This window comes from Mytilus edulis, chromosome 9 (assembly GCF_963676685.1).
Source record: "Mytilus edulis chromosome 9, xbMytEdul2.2, whole genome shotgun sequence".
Lineage (NCBI taxonomy): Eukaryota > Metazoa > Mollusca > Bivalvia > Mytilida > Mytilidae > Mytilus > Mytilus edulis.
This window is the reverse complement of record NC_092352.1, coordinates 55,236,322-55,258,468: the sequence shown is the minus strand read 5'-3', so window position 1 is coordinate 55,258,468 and position 22,147 is coordinate 55,236,322. Positions and strand designations below refer to the sequence as shown.

The window sequence follows — 22,147 nt, the reverse complement described above, 5'->3', positions numbered from 1 at the left end:
CTGTTGTAAACAAAAGGTGCACATGAAGAATAATGTTGAATGAACCAATGCTAATACAGTTGGTAAGAGGTATCATTTTACCTAAAGTTCATTAAAAACCAAGCAAGGTTATTTCAGTTAGCCAGTTTGAGTGGGTGTAAAATACTTCATTCTACAAGTTATAAATGAAGTATGGTCTCCAAAATAGCTTTTTATTTTTTCTTCCGAAATCATAGTACCGTAATTAAAATTTCAAATTCTCAACTAAGTGCTGTGCTGGAAAGCTGTAAACACTTAGACATTAACAAGAATGTGTCCCGAGTACACTGATGCCCAACTCGCATTCATATTCTTTGTTCAGTGGACCGTGAAGTTGGTGGAAAAACTCAAATTTGGCAGTAAAATTAGAAAGATCATATCATAGGGAACATGCATACCTAGTTTTAAGTTGATTGGACTTCAACTTTATCAAAAACTACCTTGACCAAAACTTTAACCTGAAGCGGGAGACGGGTGAATGGATAAAAGGAGGCAAGACAAACAAACAAACACACAGACTAGAAAACATAATGCCCCTCTTCTATCATAGGTGGGGCATGAAAACATGTGTGTTATATTTGACAGTCAGAATCAATCTGACATTCTGCACTTAAAACCATACAGGCTACTATCTACATAAATATTACGGCAAGTTCTATTTTGAACTGTTTTACATTGGTCATTTCAGGGCCTTCTATAACATACTATTGTGGATTCATTTATTTTCGTGGGTACCAATTTTCGTTGATTGTGAAAAACTTACATGTTTATGGATATTTGATTTCTTGGTTTTGCCCAAGTCTGCATACAAGCCATAAGAAAATTTGTTATTTGTTGAACATTTGATTTCGTGGTTCAACTGTTCCCACGAAATCCACGAAAATTGGTATCCAACGAAAAAAATTGAATCCACAGTATGTGATATGGACTGGCTCATTGCTGAAGGCCCTACAGTGACCTATAGTTGTTAATTTCTGTTTTGGTCTGTCTCATTGGCAATCATACCACATATTCTTTTTTATATTAGAACTAATAAAATAATTCGCTGAGCAAAGCCAGATACGACTGCAATGGTCAAACCCTGAACAGTTGGGGCAAGTTTGGTCACAATATTCAAGCTTGATACTGTCTGAATTTGGATTGTGATAAAATTTTGGAAATAACATAAGTTTTTGACACAAAATAATGTGGTCAAAGATCTTACAAATCTATAGCACAACACTGTGCAATTGAAGATATCTTTTTGAAACTTTTCAAAAATCGAAATGTATTAAGTTTTGAAGAAAAAAAATTGTGAATCCTTTAAAAAAATTATAATAAAAAAAATTTCCCCAACTTATTGAGACCCCCCTTGGAGCAATAACCCCAAAATTCAATCCCAGCCTTTTCTTTGTAGTTTGGAACCTTGTGCAATTTCAGAGAGATCCATACACTTAAACACAAGTTATTGACTAACTAGAATCGTGCTTCTTTAAACCATTTTTAGGCCCCTAATTCCTATATGTTTGGGGCAATTAACCCAAAACTCAATCCCAGCCTCCCCTTTGGTATATGGGAGATTGTGGTACATTTTAGAGAGCTCCATACAATTACACACGTTATTGTCTGGAATTAGAAAAATGCTTGTTTTTGGCCCCTTTTGGACCCCTAATTCCTAAACGGTTGGAACCATCATCCCCAAAATCAATCCCAACCTACCTTTTGTGGTATTGAACCTTCTGTTAAAATTTCATAAAGATCTATTCACTTAAACTAAAGTTATTGTCTGGAAACCAATGTTTCTTCAGACAACGCAGACAACAACAACAACATCATACCATTATACGATCCCAAAACATTTTTTGCATTTGTATAAAAAATGAACACCTTACCTGTAATGGACTCTCCTGACTATCAACATGATGTAAAGGAGTTACTGGGTCTGATACAGGATTTGGAGGTACAATTTGTGTGGTGGCAGCACTATGAGTACTGTCAGTTTTATCTGTAATCATGGTAATAATTGTGTCAAATATAGGTTATTAATTAAATAATATTTCTACAAATAATTGCATCGAAAAACAAGTGAAATAGTAAAAAAAACACCAACAAACGCTTCACTAACACAATCTAGAACACAGTAACAGATCAGCAGTTTTGTAGAGGATTGCAGAAACATTATGCGTTCCTTTATGTGCCTTGGCCACTAACTATGTGATGTCACGATCCTATGTATATTGTAACTATGATTCTTTGCTTATTTTTGAATGAATATTGGACCATACACTTGTATTTCATTGAGAGTCAAGCGGCTTAGCCTAATCGAATACAACATGAAGAAAACACCTCAAAACCCATCATTGGTGCTGTGACCAAATATTTAGTGAAGGCTTTTCTTTAATATTATCAGAACCTAAATTATTTTTTTGATATTTATATCATAAAAACATTTTTAAATGACTTTTTTGAATTTTTTTTTTAGAAAATTTGACGAAAAACATTAACCTTGTTAGAATGAGGATGAGGCAATTCAAAATCTCTCATTAGCCATGTACCATTTGTTTGTGATGTATATATATCTTGTAACTACTGTGTTTTTCCCTTGATTTGAGGTAAAGCCCTCAATAGTAATAAGTCTTTAGGCAAATTAAAAATACAGTCAACAAATACTACTCTAAATGTGAGGTGAAAACTAGATTTGTTGAAGGACCAAATTTTTGGTTTCTTCTGAACAAAGACAAACACTGATGATATTTCAGACCTTGAGTAGCTTAATCCCAAAATGACAATATTAAACTTTTATTTTGAGTCAGGTAAGGTTTTACCTCAATCAATCAAAGACAAAAGGTAAAAAGAAGGCTCCATCCAATTCATTTGAACTTTTGTCTTGATAATTCCCTCATTGGAAATCATACTTCCTTATCTGTATAAAAAGAAAGGTTGACATGAGATATGTGTCTCTTGTAGCTAAATTTAAGATTTTAATGTAAATGTTAGTACCAGTAGGTATATTTGACTTACCAAATACTGATACAGTAAAACAGCTCTTGTTTCCTTTCATAGCACATTTATTCAAATGATCACCTGCAAAAATAATTTCATAAAGGATTATATAAATTTTTGCCCAAAAAATCTATTTAAATCAATCATTGTAAAAAAAAAACAACATTCATTTACTATATTTTTGTATTATGCATGTTGAGTGAAGCCATTCCAATTGATACTTTATGGCTTGTCTTTCTATGTTGTGATGTAACACTGATGTTTCAGATAAGGGTAAAGGTTTGGTACCATTTAAATGTTTAATCCTGCTGCAGTTGCTTGCATCTGTCCTAAGGGACTGGTGCAAACTGTAATGGGACAGCACTTTTTGCAGTGTTTATTGGAATGGGAATCAAGTTTTTTTCATTATTGGCAAGCATGGGACATGAATTTTTTGAAACAATGTCTGTATATGAAAAAAAAAAAAGATAAATCTATAACAAACAAAAATAACATCATGACCATCTAGCAATGTGTATAAAACAGTTACAACTTAGCAATAAAATTGAGAATGGAAATGGTGAATTTGTCAAAGAGACAACAACCCGACCACAGAGAAGAAAACAGCAGAAGGTTACCAACAGGTCTTCAATGCAGCGACCTTCAGCTGGCCCTAAACAAATATATACTAGTTCAGTGATAATGAATGCCATACTAAACTCCAAATTGTACAAAAGAAACTAAAAGTTAAAATAATACAAGACTAACAAAGGCCAGAGGCTCCTGACTTGGGACAGGCGCAAATGTGCCGTGGGGTTAATTCAATTTCAAGATTTTAAGAACGGCTTGAACAGTGAAGGCAACAACAAAAAACAACTTTGGAACAGAATAAACATGAAAAAATACTTTGATAAAAAAAAATATGTAAAAATTTGATAAGATATTTCACATGATGAATAACTGTTTAACAAATGTAAAAAAACGATTTCATGGATAGTGGTTCTGCACAAAAAAGCATGATTGTCTAATATAATTCTGTCCTCCCATAAAGCAGAGTTGTCTCCCATTTACCAGAGTTGTCTTTCCTAACAAAAGATATTTTTCTATCAAAGACAGTAGTTCCAGCAGTTTTATGAGTAAAAGGTAAATTGAAAACTTACAAATCTCTACAAGATTCAGACGTGTCAGACTATTGTATCATGCATCAAGAAATTTTTAATAGTTATCAAAGGTACCAGGATTATAATTTAGTACGCCAGACGCACGTTTCATTTACATAAGACTCATCAGTGACGCTCATATCGAAATATTTATAAAGCTAAACAAGTACAAAGTCTAAGTCAGGAATCTAATGTTCAGTAGTTGTCGTTTGTTCGTGTGGGTCATAAGAAAAATGATAAGTGTTTCTTATTTTATGTATAGATAAGACCGTTGGTATTCCTGTTTGAATAGATTTACATATTACAACACTTATAATGCAATTTCCCATAAAATTAATGTTTCCAAGGGGCATAACTCTTATACAAATAATTGCTAGGCACTGATTTTTGAATTTATTTGAGATATTCCTGATTTAAACTTATGACATAAGTTTTATAAAAATATGGGAAGAATTGTACATGTGAGAGTGCTAACAAGACTGGATGGATGGACGGACGCCTAAAATTTCTAGGTCCTTTCTAACACATTACACTCCGGAGTGATGACAATAAGCTGAGTCGAGGGAATAGGTAGAAAATTATCTATAACAGTTGCCTTCCTTGATTTGACTTGATTTTTGGTGTTTTAATAACACCACTTTTAAGCACAGCATATATTCAGGCTATTTCATTTCGTGGCGACAAGTTTTTATTGGTGGAGAAAGCCGGCGTGCTGAGTTCCCGGAGAAAACCACAACCTTTTTAAATTTGAAGGTCAGTTGTGTATTGCCTGTTTCTTTCTTTATTTTCCTAAGCAAGAATAGTTATGGGCACTTGATACCAGAGATGGGATTAACTGCTGCCATATTTGCATATAAATGACAAGGTATATACATACACATTTCTTTTGGATTGCAAGAATGAAAAGATTTGCATTTTCCACATGTACACAAAAGCAAATTATTATCCACAGACATGTCCTGAATACATGGTTGGTTGACTTTGTTCAATGGTCCCAAAGTACCATTATGACGTCTGTTATAGTGGGCTTTGAATGAAATCATACATACACTGGCAAAGGAGCATTTTTTACACTGCCATAAACTGAAAAACAAAAAAACACTGATTTGTAAATACATGCATGTACATGTAGCTTAAATTAATGTAAAAAAAATTAAATATGACATGTCACGAGCAGTTACATGTACAATGATATAATACAACAAATTGCCAATGACCAACATTGCACATAGTTATAAATTGCTTACTAGACCAGACAGACACCTGCTACTACTACATGTATGTCCCCTGCAATGCATTCCCTGGGGGACCAAAATGAATGGATTTTAAAACAGCTTTAAATATAAATGTCTCAGTCTATAAGGAAACTAAAATCTGATATATATATACATGTACATGTTTTTAATAAGTTCTTAATAACATCTATGTTCATGATGTTTTTCAAACATTGACAAAAATTGAAAGTTCATTATGGACATTTAATGGTATTTCGTGCTAGCCTGTTTTTATTGGTGGAGGAAGCCGGATAAAATTATTTAATCAAATAAGTGTACTATATTCAGTCTAAATGTAATAGCCTATAACCTAACATACATTTGTACAAATAAAACTGAGAATGGAAAAAGGGAATGTGTCAAAGAGACAACAACCCAACCATAGAGAAGACAACAGCAGAAGGTCACCAACAGGTCTTCAATGCAGCGAGAAATTCCCACACCGGGAGGCGTCCTTCAGCTGGCCCCTAAACAAATATATATACTAGTTCAGTGATAATGAATACCATACTTAATTATATAACTCCAAATTGTACACAAGAAACTAAAATTAAAAATAATACAAGACTAACAAAGGCCAGAGGATCCTGACTTGGGACAGGGGCAAAAATGTGGCAGGGTTAAAGTTTAAACATGTTTATGAGATTTCAATGTATTTAAATGATACAGTACTTACCATTGATGAAAAGGAGGATTCAATATCTTGCCACATTCTATACAGTTATAATCATAATCTTTTCCTGGGTCTATTACTATTAAAGGTTTCACATTTACAACATCAGCCAAAGTTGTCACGATCAGTGATTGTTTATCAGTTCGATTGCTGGAATCATGTAACATATCATTAATGTCATCGGGTTTGTATTTACCTCTCATCCTATTATTTGACCCCCATGCTAACAATTGCCGCATTACATTATAGTTCTGATGTTTGATGGTATTTTGTTTGTTAAGCTGACCAGGATTTTTTTTTGCTTGATGTATACATGTACCAGATGGAAAATTTTTTGCTGGATATATACCAGGGGGGAAATTCCCTGTTGTACATGTGCCAGGGCGAACATTTCCTGATGTACATGTATTCATCTGTTTTCCATGATCTTTCTCATCAGTTGTCTCCGTTTTAATTACAGAATTACTAGAATTCCCTGTCCCAAATGTTGAGTTAGAATCATCAACATCTGCTTTTCTACTTTCACTTTCACTTTGTTGTGTTGCCTCAGATTTTTTATCTTCTTCTTCTTCATCTGGTTCCCTTTTAATTAAAATATCGCCAATACACATCACAATTCTTGCAGACTCATCCATTTTTTATTTGTTTGTAACCCCGGCGTCTGAAGATAAATAAAATAGTCGCTATGAAATGTTTGTATTATCTAATTAGTTTCTATCCTGTACAACTGCATTTATTTCAATTTTCTCTACTGCATATGTACATGTAATATTATGTAGAAGCTTTACATTACATGTTTTGTTCCATATTTGTTTTTTTCTTTTTTAGTCTGCACAATAAAATTCAGCAGGTTATTAGATCCTTCAGAAAACAATTCATTTTCCATGTCTTGTTTTTACTTTATGATGTCAGTGTTAAAATGCCATGTAATTAGTATATATCATACCTACAACAGAAAAAATATGATATAGAGTCAGATGATTGGTAGGAAGATCCCTTGCTTAATTAATTAATACTTTAAAATAAGTAGTGTTGTCAATGGTTAACTGGTTAACTGTTCGAACGACTGAATACTTAAAAAGCTAACAGGTTAACCGGACCTTTATCAATTTAAATAGATTTATCATTTGATATTAGTTTATATTGAAATCATTTTAAAATAGTTGTGTTTTCTTTAAAAATTGTTGTCGTGGTAATTAACTTGACAGATCAATTGTCTAGTACATTGATTGGTATTGTTGATCCAAAAATATAAAATTAATTAGAACTTGTCTCTCAGCTTGGGGCAAGTTCTTAAGGAAACATCAGTGAACATAATTAGTTTCATGTTTTTTTAACAGTAATTTTTAATTAGTAATTACGGTTAAATTTTTCGATTTACTTCATTATTTCATTTTTGATCTTATATTGTGTAGACCTACATCTGAATGTGCAATCTCCGTTGTTCAAGTCTGTGTCATACTTTAAACAAAATTTTAACTCAAACACTGTAAAAAGCAAACAACCGTGAATGTAATCATGGTAATCAATGTATACTTGATGGTATGAAAATCAGGATTAATCAATTTTACAGCTAATTTCCCAAGGCATGTAGAGCAAGACTTTAGTAAGCTTGCTTGCTTTGTTTTTATATTGTACAATTATTAGGATATATAACACCCAATTAAATTCAAATATTATATATACAGGTTAAACTATGCCTATATATATTGTTTAAAGATGTCAATCTTATTTACAAAGCTTGTATAAACAATTATACAAATAAAGCAAGCAAGCCAACCAAAGTTTTGCTTTACATGCATTAGGAAATAAGCTGTAATTGAAACACCTCACATTATTTTCAGAGACAACAAGACAAAATGGAAGAATCATCGGTTTCAGACATATTCAATTCTACGAGATCAAGACGTTTTTTTTTTAATTTTTCAAATTTGAAGTTAGTACAAACACCATAGTTTGATTATTAAAAGTCAAACTTCGACAGGAATATTCACAGACAAGCCTTATTAAACCAAAGGCCAAACTTTTAATTCATCGTATTATAAAAACATAAATGTATGACTTGGATGGAATGTAGACACATAGACACTCATACATGAACCGCATCTTCTAAATACATATATATATATCAATGTGTAGGTTACTATAACTAACTATTGATAAGGCCTTCAAACATTAACTCAAAGTACTGAATAACCGGTTAATCCATCGAATGATTATACCAGTAACCGGTTAGGCAAAAGGGTTCGATTTGACAACACTAAAAATAAGTAATGAAGATCAATGAACACACAGTATTAGATATATAAACATGATAAAAGATGTCAACCAGTTCCTTAACAAACAAAAAGACAATTTTAAGCCTTTTCTTGCAAATTTGCTTGCTAATTTTCTCCTGTATTTATTCATCGACTTGGTAATCTAAGTAAAGTTCACAATGAAGTAAGTAATATGGTTAGATGATTTCTTGTTGACATCATTTACAATTTGAACCTAAAATAATGTTAATTGTTAAATATAATCTTGATATGATTTATCATAATAAAATAGTATCCTGATCTTAAATTACTGATATAACACATGATGCATATCACTGAAAATGTACTCCCATATAAATGCCTTTCATAGATGTGTCACAAGAAAAAATTTCAATAGCCTGATGCGTTTGACATATTTGTGGGAAGGCGGATCTCAAAAAATTAAAATAGCCTTTGAAGAAGTCATAATTATTTGGACTAGGTATATGACTTCAAGCTTTTGAGACGTTTCAGCAATAAACCCATTCGGCTGAATGTTGTTTCAGCCACTCAACACTTTGGCCTTGGTCATGTTGGTCATATTTCAGTCCATTTTTTTCTTTTTTCTAATTACCTGCCTATCAATATTTTGATTAAAAAATAAAAGGTAATCCCTCTGCAAATGTTTGCACCTGTCCTAAGTCAGGAATCTGATGTACAGTAGTTGTCGTTTGTTTATGTAATATATACATGTTTCTCGTTTTGTTTATATAGATTTAACCGTTGGTTTTCCCGTTTGAATGGTTTTACACTAGTAATTTTGGGGCCCTTTATAGCTTGTTGTTCGGTGTGAGCCAAGGCTCTGTGTTGAAGGCCGTACTTTAACCTATAATGGTTTACTTTTTAAATTGTTATTTGGATGGAGAGTTGTCTCATTGGCACTCACACCACATCTTCCTATATCTAAGTAAATATTTCTAATTTCTATGAATAATTTATTAGACTAAGAGTAAGAAAATATAACAATCGTCAGGGTCAGATAAAGGTTAGAATTTTCTTATCTTTATTAGTAGATTGTCCAACATGTTGAAAAGTAGATTAAAAATACATCAAAATATGTACATGTACAATGTATCTAGACTGTATGCTTGCATTGTACATCAAACTGTGTCTCTGAATTCGTAATACGGAATCTCTCCGCTGTTTTGAAAACCCATTCATCATTTCTAAAATCATGTCTTACACTGGAAAAGATCGAGAATTTCACGCCTTTATGACATCATTCACCATATAGAAGGTGAGCCTGTATCTCTGCTCTATTATAAGTTTCCAGCATTTTCATAATTGTCAGTCTGTAGGGTAGTACAGACACTGACATAATTTATGTTCTGTAAGTACGTAATCTTGATTCCAGTACGACTGAAGAAGGGTAATCATCTTATTAAATTTTAATTTCCCAAATATTTTGTGCAGTACTAGTATAAAAGAAAACTTTTGCTTAACCATTGTTAACATGTCTTGGAAATGGCAATGCATACATTTTTGTCACATGGTACATTGTATCAGATGGAAGTGACAAGTCACAGGACAGTTTTGTCTGAAAACCATATCCTGGAACTGGCCTGTATGTCATTTCTGTAATCATGTCTGTCTCTTATAAACAGAAAAATCGTTAATTTGGTACGCCTTTATACCGTCATTTACCAGATAGAAGGCGTACATTTACCTGTACCATAAATAGGGAAATTTCGGCGTTCATGTATACATTTTAAGCATATGCTGATAGAAGCACATGACAGATTCATCTGAAAACCATATCCTGAAACTGACCTACTGGTAGCCTTTGTCGGGTAACACGAATTACCGAATAACAGTGTTATTATCCGAATAACTCATGTAATTACCGAATAACTCTTCAAATATCAATATTAACACATTTAAGTGACTTTTAAACATATATTATTGAATAAAATTATAATAGAAGTGTATTTTATAACCTAAAAATAAAAAAAAAGTTGCAGGTAAGTTAATATTGATCATTATAAAATTATGGATATCGGTGTGTACTTCCAAGATGGCGACCAAGGAAAACGTAAGAAATGAAGAAAAGAAAGATTGCATACAATCCCTCAACGTGTTCATCTTAGACCACCAAAGTGGAGCCCTCACGCCACGTCACGGCAATGAACAATGTGAGGGTGGGCATTTTTTAAAATAAAATATGGAATAGTAAACTATTTAAATTAGTTTTTGTTTTAATTTTAGTTAAGTTAAAAAAATATTATCTTTATCATATTTTTATATTTGTGATTTAGAAATGGATGTTAACTAAGCCCCTTTAAATCTATAAAATTACAACTATTAAGATATCCTGCACAAGGCACGGGCTTATCTGTCATAGTCCGCGGAAATACTTTATTTAGAATTTATTGTAAAAAAATTATAACTACTAAGATATCCTGCACAAGGCACGGGCTTATCTGTCATAGTCCGCGGAAATACTTTATTTAGAATTTATTGTAAAAAATTTATAACTACTAAGATATCCTGCACAAGGCACGGGCTTATCTGTCATAGTCCGCGGAAATACTTTATTTAGAATTTATTGTAAAAAAATTATAACTACTAAGATATCCTGCACAAGGCACGGGCTTATCTGTCATAGTCCGCGGAAATACTTTATTTAGAATTTCAACCTGAAAACATGCGAAACAATACTATACATGCATTATGTATCAAGTGCATAAAACAGCAGTGGGGAAACAACAAAAGAAAAATGCATTAAACAGAATAAAAATAAATTGCATAAACAAAACTGTATACTTACTTAAACACTAAAATAATTGAAAACAAGAATGTGTCCACAGTACACGGATGCCCCACTCGCACTATCATTTTCTATGTTTAGTGGACCGTGAAATTGGAATAAATTCTCTAATTTGGCTTAAATCTCTTGGTCAATCAGCCACACGGTACTGGCCCCTGGACACCAAAGCACGCTGCAAGTAGCAATGATTGTGACAGATATTCTTTTGATGAGACTGCCTTCAGATCAGACATGAATACTTTCATTTATGCTTGTCTTTCGAGAGGAGTATCAGTGGTATTCATGTCAGTTATGAAGCGGTCCGGGCCTTGGTATTGCACTCCCGATGAGCATACAGTTCGCCGAGAGATAGTGAACAAAATGATGAAAAGCATAGCTCTTGAAAATCATTTCAAGCCAACTAATGTTTATCGGGTGGAATACGAAGCTCGTGACGGGATACATTTCACTGAAGAGGGTTACCGTGCCTTCTTAGTAGCTTTGAGGAAGTCGGTCAGTTGGTTTATTAACAAAGTTAGGAAATGAACTGAACTATTTTCTCAATGACTCCACGTGCAATGTATTTTGTTTAAGAAGAGGTTTTTTTTTAACATCGAATGACTAAAATAATCCAAAAGTTCTTACATATTTTATAATTTACAAATTAGAATTTGCCAGAAGAAAGCTTTTTTTAACAGGAAAACTCAAATTAACTTTATTAAAATATCTTTTTTTAATAATTTTTTATTTTAAATAATCAAAAATCATTGGTGAAACATTGAACATTATTACCCTTTGACAGAAAACTAACATAGGATGTACATATTGTATATAGTTGTAAATATTTATTTGTGTTCTATTTTTCATTATTATAATTATTGGTGTTGGTAATGCAGCCTTGGTATACCAAGACAGTCACAAGCCTGTTTAATGCAGAGTGTCCATACTGTAATATAATTTCATTATCTCTTAATGATTAATTATGTAATGGGCACGTGTCAGTAAACAACAACCCAATTAACAATCTAACAGAAGTGTGAGGTAATGATTATTTTGTTTATTGGAACTAATTAACTCATTATCACTTTCAAATTATTCAATGTATGAAAATAAATAAAAATAGCAATAAAAAAAAACGTAAATACTAGTTTTAGAAGAATATTAATTGAGTATTATTTTATTATTTTTAATTCTGATTTTTTAGTAATTTAAATTAAGGTAAGGTTTGCATGAAACCTGGATTTTTTTCTTAGTGATATTGTACCAATATGATACATCATTTTGTTCAGGGAGGAGTACCCAATCATTTAATGAAAACAAATCGAACATCGCCCGTCCCGTTTTTTCAGATGAAAAGCTCAAAATTCCGATTTTTGACGAATTTTAGGGAAAATTGTATTTGAATTCTTCTGAAATAATAATGTATGCGAGTGACTATAAAAATATAAAACTGAATAAAACATGTATAAATAATTGTGGTCCATTCATTAATAATAAATTTTAATTAAAAAAATCATATAAAAGTTCCTAAAAACAAGATTTTTCAATTTTTGGGTTAAAAAAAACCCGTTGCCATGGTAACAAAAAGCCAAAAATGTCCCTTTTCCGGGTCCATCGTTTTTGTAAAAAACTGCGAACATAACGATTTAACTATTTGCATTATAATGAGCTAATAAAATTGATGTGTCCCCGAACTCGTTTTTACGGTAATAGGCGTTATGCGTTCATCTGGCCATTTCTGTAAAACAAAAAAATATTTTTTGTTTGTTGATCTGCAAAGAAGAAAGTCATCTTTAAAACATCTTTTAACAAAGAATCTTTTGGTCTTGTAACTTTTTGAGATTGACCATAATCAATGAGAGAAAACAGTGATTATTTTAGGGATGACTGTAGGATAAAAAAAAACTGAATTCAAATAGTTTAGTGGTGGGGCAATAAAAGTTGCTGCAAGTTTTGTTAATTTGACATGGATTTTACATATATCCATATTGTTCAATCAATTTTTCCCAAATTAAGTTTAGAGGGGGGAAGGGGGTGTCAGCGAACAAACTATGTGAATTAAGTTTTTTTTTATCCTGCATTGAACTTTTGATGTCGTCCCTTAACTTTTATGCCCACCTATCAGTCTGAAGGGGATGTGTTTAGCTTTGGTCATACTTGTGTATTAATACATGTAGAAAATGTACAAGACACTGGTTTTGAAGGAAACACTTATATTCGTTCAGTGCTTCAAACTGTAATATTTTGAATCTAGGAAAGCATTCAAATTGCCATTAAAAGTAATTAAAATTGCTTTATTGCCCATGTCTGGTAAATTGTTTGTATGCAGCAAATGGATGAAAAGACATCAGTTTTGACTAGTAAAATCATTTACAGAAGCCATGTTTATTCCATTCATTTAAATCTAGACATCTACAAATGTTATTCAAATATGATCAAATATGTATGACTTAGCATGGAAAGCATTGCAGGAGAAAGATAGAATACTGGTATGATTTGTCCAATTGTTACACATGATGTTCAGATTTGGGGTCTTTGACCAAACTAACAAACTACATGCTCATATACATGATAAAAGACGAAACAGACAATGGCCTGGGAATACAAATGACAGTCGTATATGTATTGTTCATATTTAGAATAAGAAATGTAGTTATGTAGACCCGTAATATGAAAATCTTCCACATACTTTCAATAAATTAAAATCACTTTAATTAAGTTCCCAGGAGTAACGGCACTAGCTGTAGTTGAGGAGTCCCCACCGTCAATTTGTGATTTGATGTTCGCAAATGCCGTTTTACCGTCGACGCGTAGGGGAGCCAGTAAAACGGGGCAACCGTCAAATCAAAATTGATTGTGGCTACTCTTCAACCACAGTAATGTAAAATGAAACGTTAGAGCTTGGAATAAATGGGGAATGTGTCCATGGGACACTGATGATGCCCCCTTTTGTATAAACATAAAACATTATAAAGCATTACGTATAAATTTTATAACATTTGGTCGAAGCAACTAAAGGAAGAGAACAGAACCGAAAAATTCAGAAACGACCTCAAAAAAATACTCAGGCCGAGCGTCGTCACTACTTCATTATGATCTCATATATACAGTGAAAGACAAAACAATAACAATTTCCCAGATTTTATAGTGCATACGTGCATGTGTAAAGACACACGTTACCATCCTTGTTTTTAGATAAAATTCAAATTTGACTGATATACATAGACGTTTGTTTGATAAGAGGTTGTAAAATGTCCGGTGGCAAATAGATCAGGCATGTTCAGGACGACACAATACAATAGTTGTGTCTAATGCATCCTTAAAAAAAATACTATAAGAAACATTCCGTCAGTTGTAGAAGTGATTAATAAAATAACACATATTTCGAATGATGTAAACGTGTGGGTTGTGTGCGTAATATGGGACAAATCTGCTAACTGTACATTTGAAAAGACCAAGTTCAACATTCTGTCATTCGTAAAAATTATGCAATAAAAATATCTGAGAATATATATATATATATATATGCATCCTCTGTAAGTAAAACACATGGCGCATTATGCAAGTTCCAACCATTTTAAACGAAATTGACTAAATGTGTCACAAAAATGTGACGTTTTTCACTCGATCCTGCGTTTCTATAAATTGTATTTATACTTTATAAAAATCGGAAGCGGCGTGCATCAGACTTACAAATTCAATGAAAGAGACAGCGTTCTTGGAGCAGAATAAACATCACTTCTATCTTGTGAAAGGAGATCGATTTCTATTGAAATGAGCTTCCCAAACATTTTTCACGTCGGGAGACAAGAGAAAGGGGACGGGAGAAAGGAGAAATGTATCCCCTGTCCGACCCCTCATAAATCTAGAACTGTTAAAGTGACGACATCAAAATCCAAATTTATTCTGTGTTTTTGTGGTAAAATGCATTGTGCATAAGTTTTATATCAGTTTGTTGATGCTAACTAATTTACAAGTTAGAGAACGGAAACCAATTTTATAAAAACAGACGTACACTATGGTACGTACGTTCGGATGGACGTACAAACAGACAAGTATAAAACTTAATACCCCCTTTACTACGGCGGGGGCATCAAAATATACAATTATGAAATAAAATAAAATTCCGCGAAACTTCATGAATGGTTTTTGCACAAAGACGTTATGGTTAAACGTGACGTCATATAAATGAAAACTAACAAACTGAAGGTCATAACGTTACTTGTACGATTCAAATTTTGATAAATTACATCAAAACGGCGATTTTGAGGTAGGTGTTGTTTTATTTTTGATAATATTGTAGTTATCGAACATTGGTCAATCAAAGCAATTCAAAATGGCGGGTCCCTCCTTTTTTTCAATTATTTGAATTCGAGTTATCTCCCTGTGTACGCAAACCTTACCTTAAGTAAATTAAATACATTTTAAATGAAATAAGAAATAAATGAAATATAATAAACTAGGTGAAAGATTGTCTTCTTTGAAATTAAATATTTTATTTTATTTTTCTTGTACCATGTTTCACTCTCTATTAATAATATAAAAAACCCAATTTCGCATTTGTATAGCTTATAATAAAAGGTATGTATGAAAATTACTTACCTTTCTAACGCCTTGGCCATGTCATACTTGTTGTCTGTAAAGCAACAGTCCTTACAAAGGAACTTTAGAGACACATCTGACCAGGCCAATAACAATGCATCATCCATTGGGACACAAGCACTGTGAACCCAACGATCACAACTGCATTGAATGGTGCAATCAACACATTCTTCATCACATTGAACACACGGATATAAAGCCATTTTGAAAATGGAAGACAGCACACATGTATTCGTGGCTTTTTATACAAAATTAAAGTGACTTGTAAAAACATTTATATTTGCCAATGAAAATCTTATATTTAGTTTTGAGAAAATTTTATTAGAATAAACATAAAAATCATCCATTCAGAAGCTTTGTTTTTATTAAAACAATCAATTATAATAATTTTTTGATTAGATTTGAATTGAATATGTGAAAATTCTTAATTACATTTTATTTAATGTTGAGTAAATTGTTATGAAAAGTAATTAGTGATTGGAGTAATTGCATTGCTTTGATGTACTGGTTAAATTTTCAAATCCTTTCTGAAAAACAATTATTAGACAATTCTCTGTATATACAGTAAATTATTTAATACTATATTTTCATAGCGTTTTCCTTTGAAGGCATATATGCAATCTTTCTTTTCTTCATTTCTTACGTTTTCCTTGGTTGCCATCTTGGAAGTACACAGATATCCATAATTTTATAATGATCAATATTAACTTACCTGCAACTTTTTTTTTATTTTTAGGTTATAAAATACACTTCTATTATAATTTTATTCAATAATATATGTTTAAAAGTCACTTAAATGTGTTAATATTGATATTTGAAGAGTTATTCGGTAATTACATGAGTTATTCGGATAATAACACTGTTATTCGGTAATTCGAGGTACCGGCCTTTGTCTATTTTCTGCTCTTCCATCATGTTGTTGTTTGTTTGATGCATTCCTTATTTCATAGGACCATACTCTATCAGCATAATCAGTGAAAGTATATATACAAGTCAACAAAATATCTATTAATCTTTATTACTTGGCTGAAGTGGGAAACGTCTATATATCTAGTTTCCCACTGGCACTGAATTTTGTACAAAATTATATGGAGGGAAAGTAAAATTTACGTAAGCTGTAGAAAACTCAACAGGAAGCCTACAATTTTATGCCTTGTGTTAGAACGTTGTGGATACTTTTATCTTCAACATTTATACTTACAAACATGCTTCGCAACAGGCTATTTATTATTGCAGGCAAGAAAAACAATTAAAAAATCAAGTGAAATCTGCCATTTCCATTTTTTTCATTGTAAAATCTGGGTGCTTCACGGATGAGCACTGAGCAATTTCCGTAAATGACATAATAAACAAGCTTCTCTCCGATACTCTCCCCTTTCCAAGCAGGAACGAAACAAAAAATAGGTCAGTGCATTGTAAAAATAATATATTAATATTTATATAATTGTTATGTATGTAACAAAAACAGTTAATATTTTGTTTAATCCGATCTCAATCAGTTGATGTATGACCAACTCGCCCACCTTTTGTTTACCAACTCGCCCCTTTATGAAAATATAACAGGAGAGCATGATTCTACATGCAAAATCATCTTTGTTCTCTGTTTCTCGTCTATAAATATGTATGTAGGACTCAAATCTATAGTGGGTTCCAGATATATGAGGGTCTTAAAGGAATTCCGGGTCTGTTTGTGCCAATCACGTTCAAGCCCCTGCAATTTCGTTCGCCCCCTTTCACCTGTTCACCTGTTCACTTACATGACTTAGTCCAAATATTAACGTACATCACCAACTTCAGAGCAGGACTGTCACATGTTTTAATACACTCATGGGACCATTATTTGTTAATTTTTCTTGAAAAATTTTGTTCGTGTGTTTGATCCGTTCCAAAACTTGATTTACTGATATTTACAAATAGGAAATGTACAATGATAGTGTTATTGTACAAAGAAGCCAGCAAGGGTTAGTAGGAATTACCAACAAGCTGATTTGGCCTTTCAATTGTTTTGTTTCCCAGTCAGTGGCAAGTTCTAAGTGAATGTTGACTAATTTGCATCACTTTATTGTAGTTAATCTCTGGTGAGTTTGTATGGGCTGTATTATTGTAAGTAACTATTATGAACTGTTTTATGCATTTTGACCTTCAGTGTTTGTGTTTTTGGACAATAAAGTGAAGTTACAAGCTATTACATACATTAAATTGAGAAGTACAATGTATCCGTGCAGCAGCAGTATTAAGAAGAAGATATATGTTTCAGAAAGGGAAACATTTGCCTTGTTAACTGCCGGTTCCAAGTCTGAATAAAGGAGTAGGGAAGTCATTTTTTTCATCTAATTGGCGTAATATTATGTTGGTTTTTTTTGCGCAAATGATACATTGGAGTAAAAAGTTGTGGTGCAAAAGGAAGCATTTTTGGCGCAAACAGATCTTTTCCGATTTATTATGTTTATGAATTTAAGGTCCAATGATTTTGAAATTTAGTACACATTGTTCCCTATGATATGATCTTTCTAATTTTTGTATCTAAATAACAGTTTTTATCCAAATTTCATGGTCCATTGAACAAAAAAAATGATAGTAATGGTGGGGAATCCTTGTACTAGGGACACATTCTTGTTTTTACAATGTTTATTAAGCTCTTAATGTGAGAGAATGTACTTCACAATCCTATTGATCATGTTAATTTTTCATCTTTTATTTACAGTTCTTTTACTTTTTTTCAGAGATGTTGTTTTATGAAAAATAACTTTGAAAGAAGTTAAAAAAAGATGTATTGGAATAACATAACTGGTAGACAACACAAGCCAAAATAAAATGATAAGACAGGAAAATCATCACAATGAATACTGATATTGATAACAAGACAGGACCAGATGTTGATACCCATATTAAAGTTGAAACAAAACTTGCACCACAAGATGAAGCTGTAAAGGCACAATCAGAAATTGAGCATGGTGTAGATCATGCAGCAACAGGTTCAACACACACATTTAAGACAGAATATGGAAAGATGGAGGTATTGTTTGAGTACTCTGATGGACCTTTAGTGGTCAATAAAGATGCACTTCAGCATGAAGACTCTACAGAGAAAGATTCTCTGCAGGAATCGAACTCAACAGCAACTCCTGTAGTAGCAAGATATGAACAAGGTCAACTGATTCAATCTGTACCAAAACCAATGCAAAGAGTTGCCAGTTCAGGTACCTGTGAACAAGGTCAATTGATTCATTTTGTACCAAAACCAATAAAAAGTGTTAAACAAGTTCAACTTATTCAATCTGTACCAAAACCAATGCCAAGATGTGAACAAGGTCAATTGATTCATTCTGTGCCAAAACCAATACAAAAAGTTGTGAGTTCAGGTACCTGTGAACAAGGTCAATTGATTCATTCTGTACCAAAACCAACACAAAGAAATGCCAGTTCATGTATAGAAGTAATTCCAGTTCCCTCAGTCAATTTCAACGAGAGGCCCCAGGAAACAATCTCATCCAAACTGATTGATGTTCCTTTAGTACAAATACTGAGTTCAAGCATGAAATGTGATCCTTCAACCAAACCACATAATATTGTAGAAAAGGTTTCACATTTTCCTGAGAATGAGAAACACATCTCCACACCCGCTGCTACATCTCAGAATGTCTCACACACAACTATATCTCAGAATTTATTTAACAAATTAAATCAAGGCAATATAAAACAAAACCTTTCTTCCAAATTGTTACCGTTAAAAGGGAAACCTGCCGGTACTAAATATATAATAGTCTCATATAAAAAACCTCATAGTACTACAGAAAGTAACAATGTAATTGAAAATCAGGATACTGGTTGTAAGTTGACACTGGAGCCTCAGAGTGCAGGCCATGTGGTGAATCAACCAAGCAAACGTTTCAAAGAATCACTCATAACATTGGAATCCTCTAGAAAAAAAGATGATCATTTAACAGCTGATCAATATGTAAACGAAGATCAACCCATAAAAATAAAAAATGTAAATGCAACTGAATGTGGTCAGTTTGAAACTGTCATCACTCCTGCATGTATACCTGAAACTGAAGTTTGTAGGCACAGTAGTTTATGTTCTGAGACAGTTTTTACTGATTGCAGGAAAACTACTTTAAAAATTGAGGATCCCATGGATATTGAATGTGACAAATCAAATGATAAACATGATAAAGCTATGGTTGAATCAGAAGTTTGTCTTCCTGGAAGTAAAAATGTAAAAATGTTTAACACCAAAAGAGTTGAACATTGTGTACCATTACAAAACATTTTGAGTAGAAAAAAGAATGCATTGCCAGCAAGCATAACAAGACAAGGTCAACTATCAGTACAAACACAGCCTCAAAGTCAGATATTAGTGCAAATTCAACCTGAAGGTCAACCTTTTGTGCAACCCCCCCCTGAAGGTCAACTTTCAGTGCAAACACAGCCTCAACACCGCCTATCACTGCAAAATCAACCTGAAGGTCAACTATCAGTGCAAGCACAATCTGTAGGTCAACAATCAGACCAAACACGGTCTCCGTCTCAGGGTCAGCCTTCAGTACGAAAACGTTCTAAGGGCAAGCCATCAATGCAAACACAGCCTCAAGGTCAGCTGTCAATGCAAACACGGTCTAAGAGTAGGCCATCAGTGCAAACACAGTCTCAAGGACGGACATTAGTGCAAACACAGCCTCAGAGTCAGCTGTTGGTGCCAAAACCTCTTCAAGCTAAAGTATCTGTGAAGATAAATGGTAGAGTTAAACTATTTGATCAACAAAAAATTCAACCTGAAGGTCAACCTTTTGTGCAAACACCCCCTGAAGGTCAACTTTCAGTGCAAACACAGCCTCAACATCGCCTATCACTGCAAAATCAACCTGAAGGTCAACTATCAGTGCAAGCACAATCTGTAGGTCAACAATCACACCAAACACGGTCTCCGTCTCAGGGTCAGCCTTCAGTACGAAAACGTTCTAAGGGCAAGCCATCAATGCAAACACAGCCTCAGAGTCAGCTGTTGGTGCCAAATCCTCTTCAAGCTAAAGTATCTGTGAAGATAAATGGTAGAGTTAAACTATTTGATCAACAACAAATTCAAGCTAAACTATTGAAAGAACCAGAGTTTCGTACTCATTTATTGAGACAACCTGTATTTCAGTTTGTACAAACTGAGCCTCAAGGTCAGCCATTGGTCATGAACAAAGAACAAAAGTCACAAGGTAAGTAAGGTAGAAAATTGCAAACCATAGATATTTTTTGGTAAAGTAAAAACAAGTATACATGTGTTTTGAAAAGATTATGGAGATGTGGTCATAGTGGTATTTATTCCAATGAGACAACTTTCCATAGCGTAAGGATGAGGATGTCATCATTTTCTTTTTTGTTGTTCAGGAGTTGAGCCCTTAGAAATTCATTGCTTTAAAATGACACAAATAAATGTTATAAAAATTCAGGATAAAAATTAAACACTAAAAAAATTTCAGAAGTGAAAAGTACACTGTTGAAGTATTGAATGACATACTCCTAGGAGCCTCTATTTGTTTTTAAATCACATCTCCCATAGTAGAAGGAATGTCTTCCAGCCTGTGTGTACTTCTATTTATCCTTCCCATATCAGGTTAATTTATTGTAAAGGATGTTTAATCAAATCGACTTGAAATTTACTAGTTGTTCATATAAATAGACCACTTTCGAGTTCACCCGTCACCGGAAAAAACTCGTCAATTATACGCGCCTTTATCACCGTCATTTGTGCGTTTAGGGGCGTCGTCACTTCCCTTCCAATGTTGAGCGAGTGGTTGGAAAACTATAATTCTATATTGTACGAATTATTCGGCAAATTGAATTCTCAAAATTGACAATCAACACTGCTGTCATTAGGGAATTGTCAGTAAGTATCTACAGAGCAACCATTATTTCTAGTTTATCCTGCACAAAGACGATCACTAAGACGCTTGATGAACGTAAATAGTGCAGGGATACAGGCGACCCCCACTATCTGGTAAATGACGTCATAAAGGCGTGCATAATTGACGAGTTTTTGCCGGTGACGGATGAACTCGAAAGTGGTCTATTGTGTGAACTTTTCACAATATGTTCCATATAAGCGGTTTTACCACATTTTGAAGTTCAATTATTATGGCCATATCTTGGTAGAGTGCACACCATCACTTATGTAACTGTGGCCACAAAAAATAATTCATGTGTTTCTGCTAAGGTGCTGAAAAAAGGGTAGGTAGGCAATATCATTTTATTTAACAAACATATTTTACCTGGTTACAACTAAGGAATCTATATGTGCTTGTTCCAAAATGGAATAAAACGTGTTAGGGTAGGCACTACAAATTAGGATAGGTAGGGTTAATGGAAACACTTGTATTAAATTTTTTAGTCTTACAAAAGTAAGACTGGATCGATCTGTCACAGTA

At 33.1% G+C, this 22,147-nt stretch overlaps 2 protein-coding genes across 3 annotated transcripts in view; one reads left to right on the top strand and one right to left on the bottom strand.

The window, feature by feature from the left end:
* Positions 1 to 17,050, bottom strand: part of LOC139489785 (uncharacterized) — a 324,072-nt gene extending 307,022 nt beyond the window's left edge. The window contains exons 1-5 of one of the 2 annotated variants that reach the window (XM_071276613.1): positions 16,933 to 17,050; positions 6,090 to 7,032; positions 5,017 to 5,222; positions 3,019 to 3,081; positions 1,890 to 2,002 (exon numbers count right to left, since the gene is read on the bottom strand). In XM_071276613.1, coding sequence (XP_071132714.1) covers positions 1,890 to 2,002; positions 3,019 to 3,081; positions 5,017 to 5,222; positions 6,090 to 6,721 — 1,014 coding nt within the window. In that variant the 5' untranslated portion in view covers positions 6,722 to 7,032; positions 16,933 to 17,050. The remainder of the gene's footprint in view (positions 1 to 1,889; positions 2,003 to 3,018; positions 3,082 to 5,016; positions 5,223 to 6,089; positions 7,033 to 16,932) is intronic. The other variant, XM_071276614.1, reaches the window with a different exon arrangement.
* Positions 17,051 to 17,078: 28 nt separating this feature from the next.
* Positions 17,079 to 22,147, top strand: part of LOC139490061 (uncharacterized) — a gene marked incomplete in the record, with an annotated part of 31,316 nt that continues 26,247 nt past the window's right edge. Inside the window, 2 exon segments of the mRNA XM_071276912.1 lie at positions 17,079 to 17,135; positions 18,455 to 20,938. Coding sequence (XP_071133013.1) covers positions 18,571 to 20,938 — 2,368 coding nt within the window.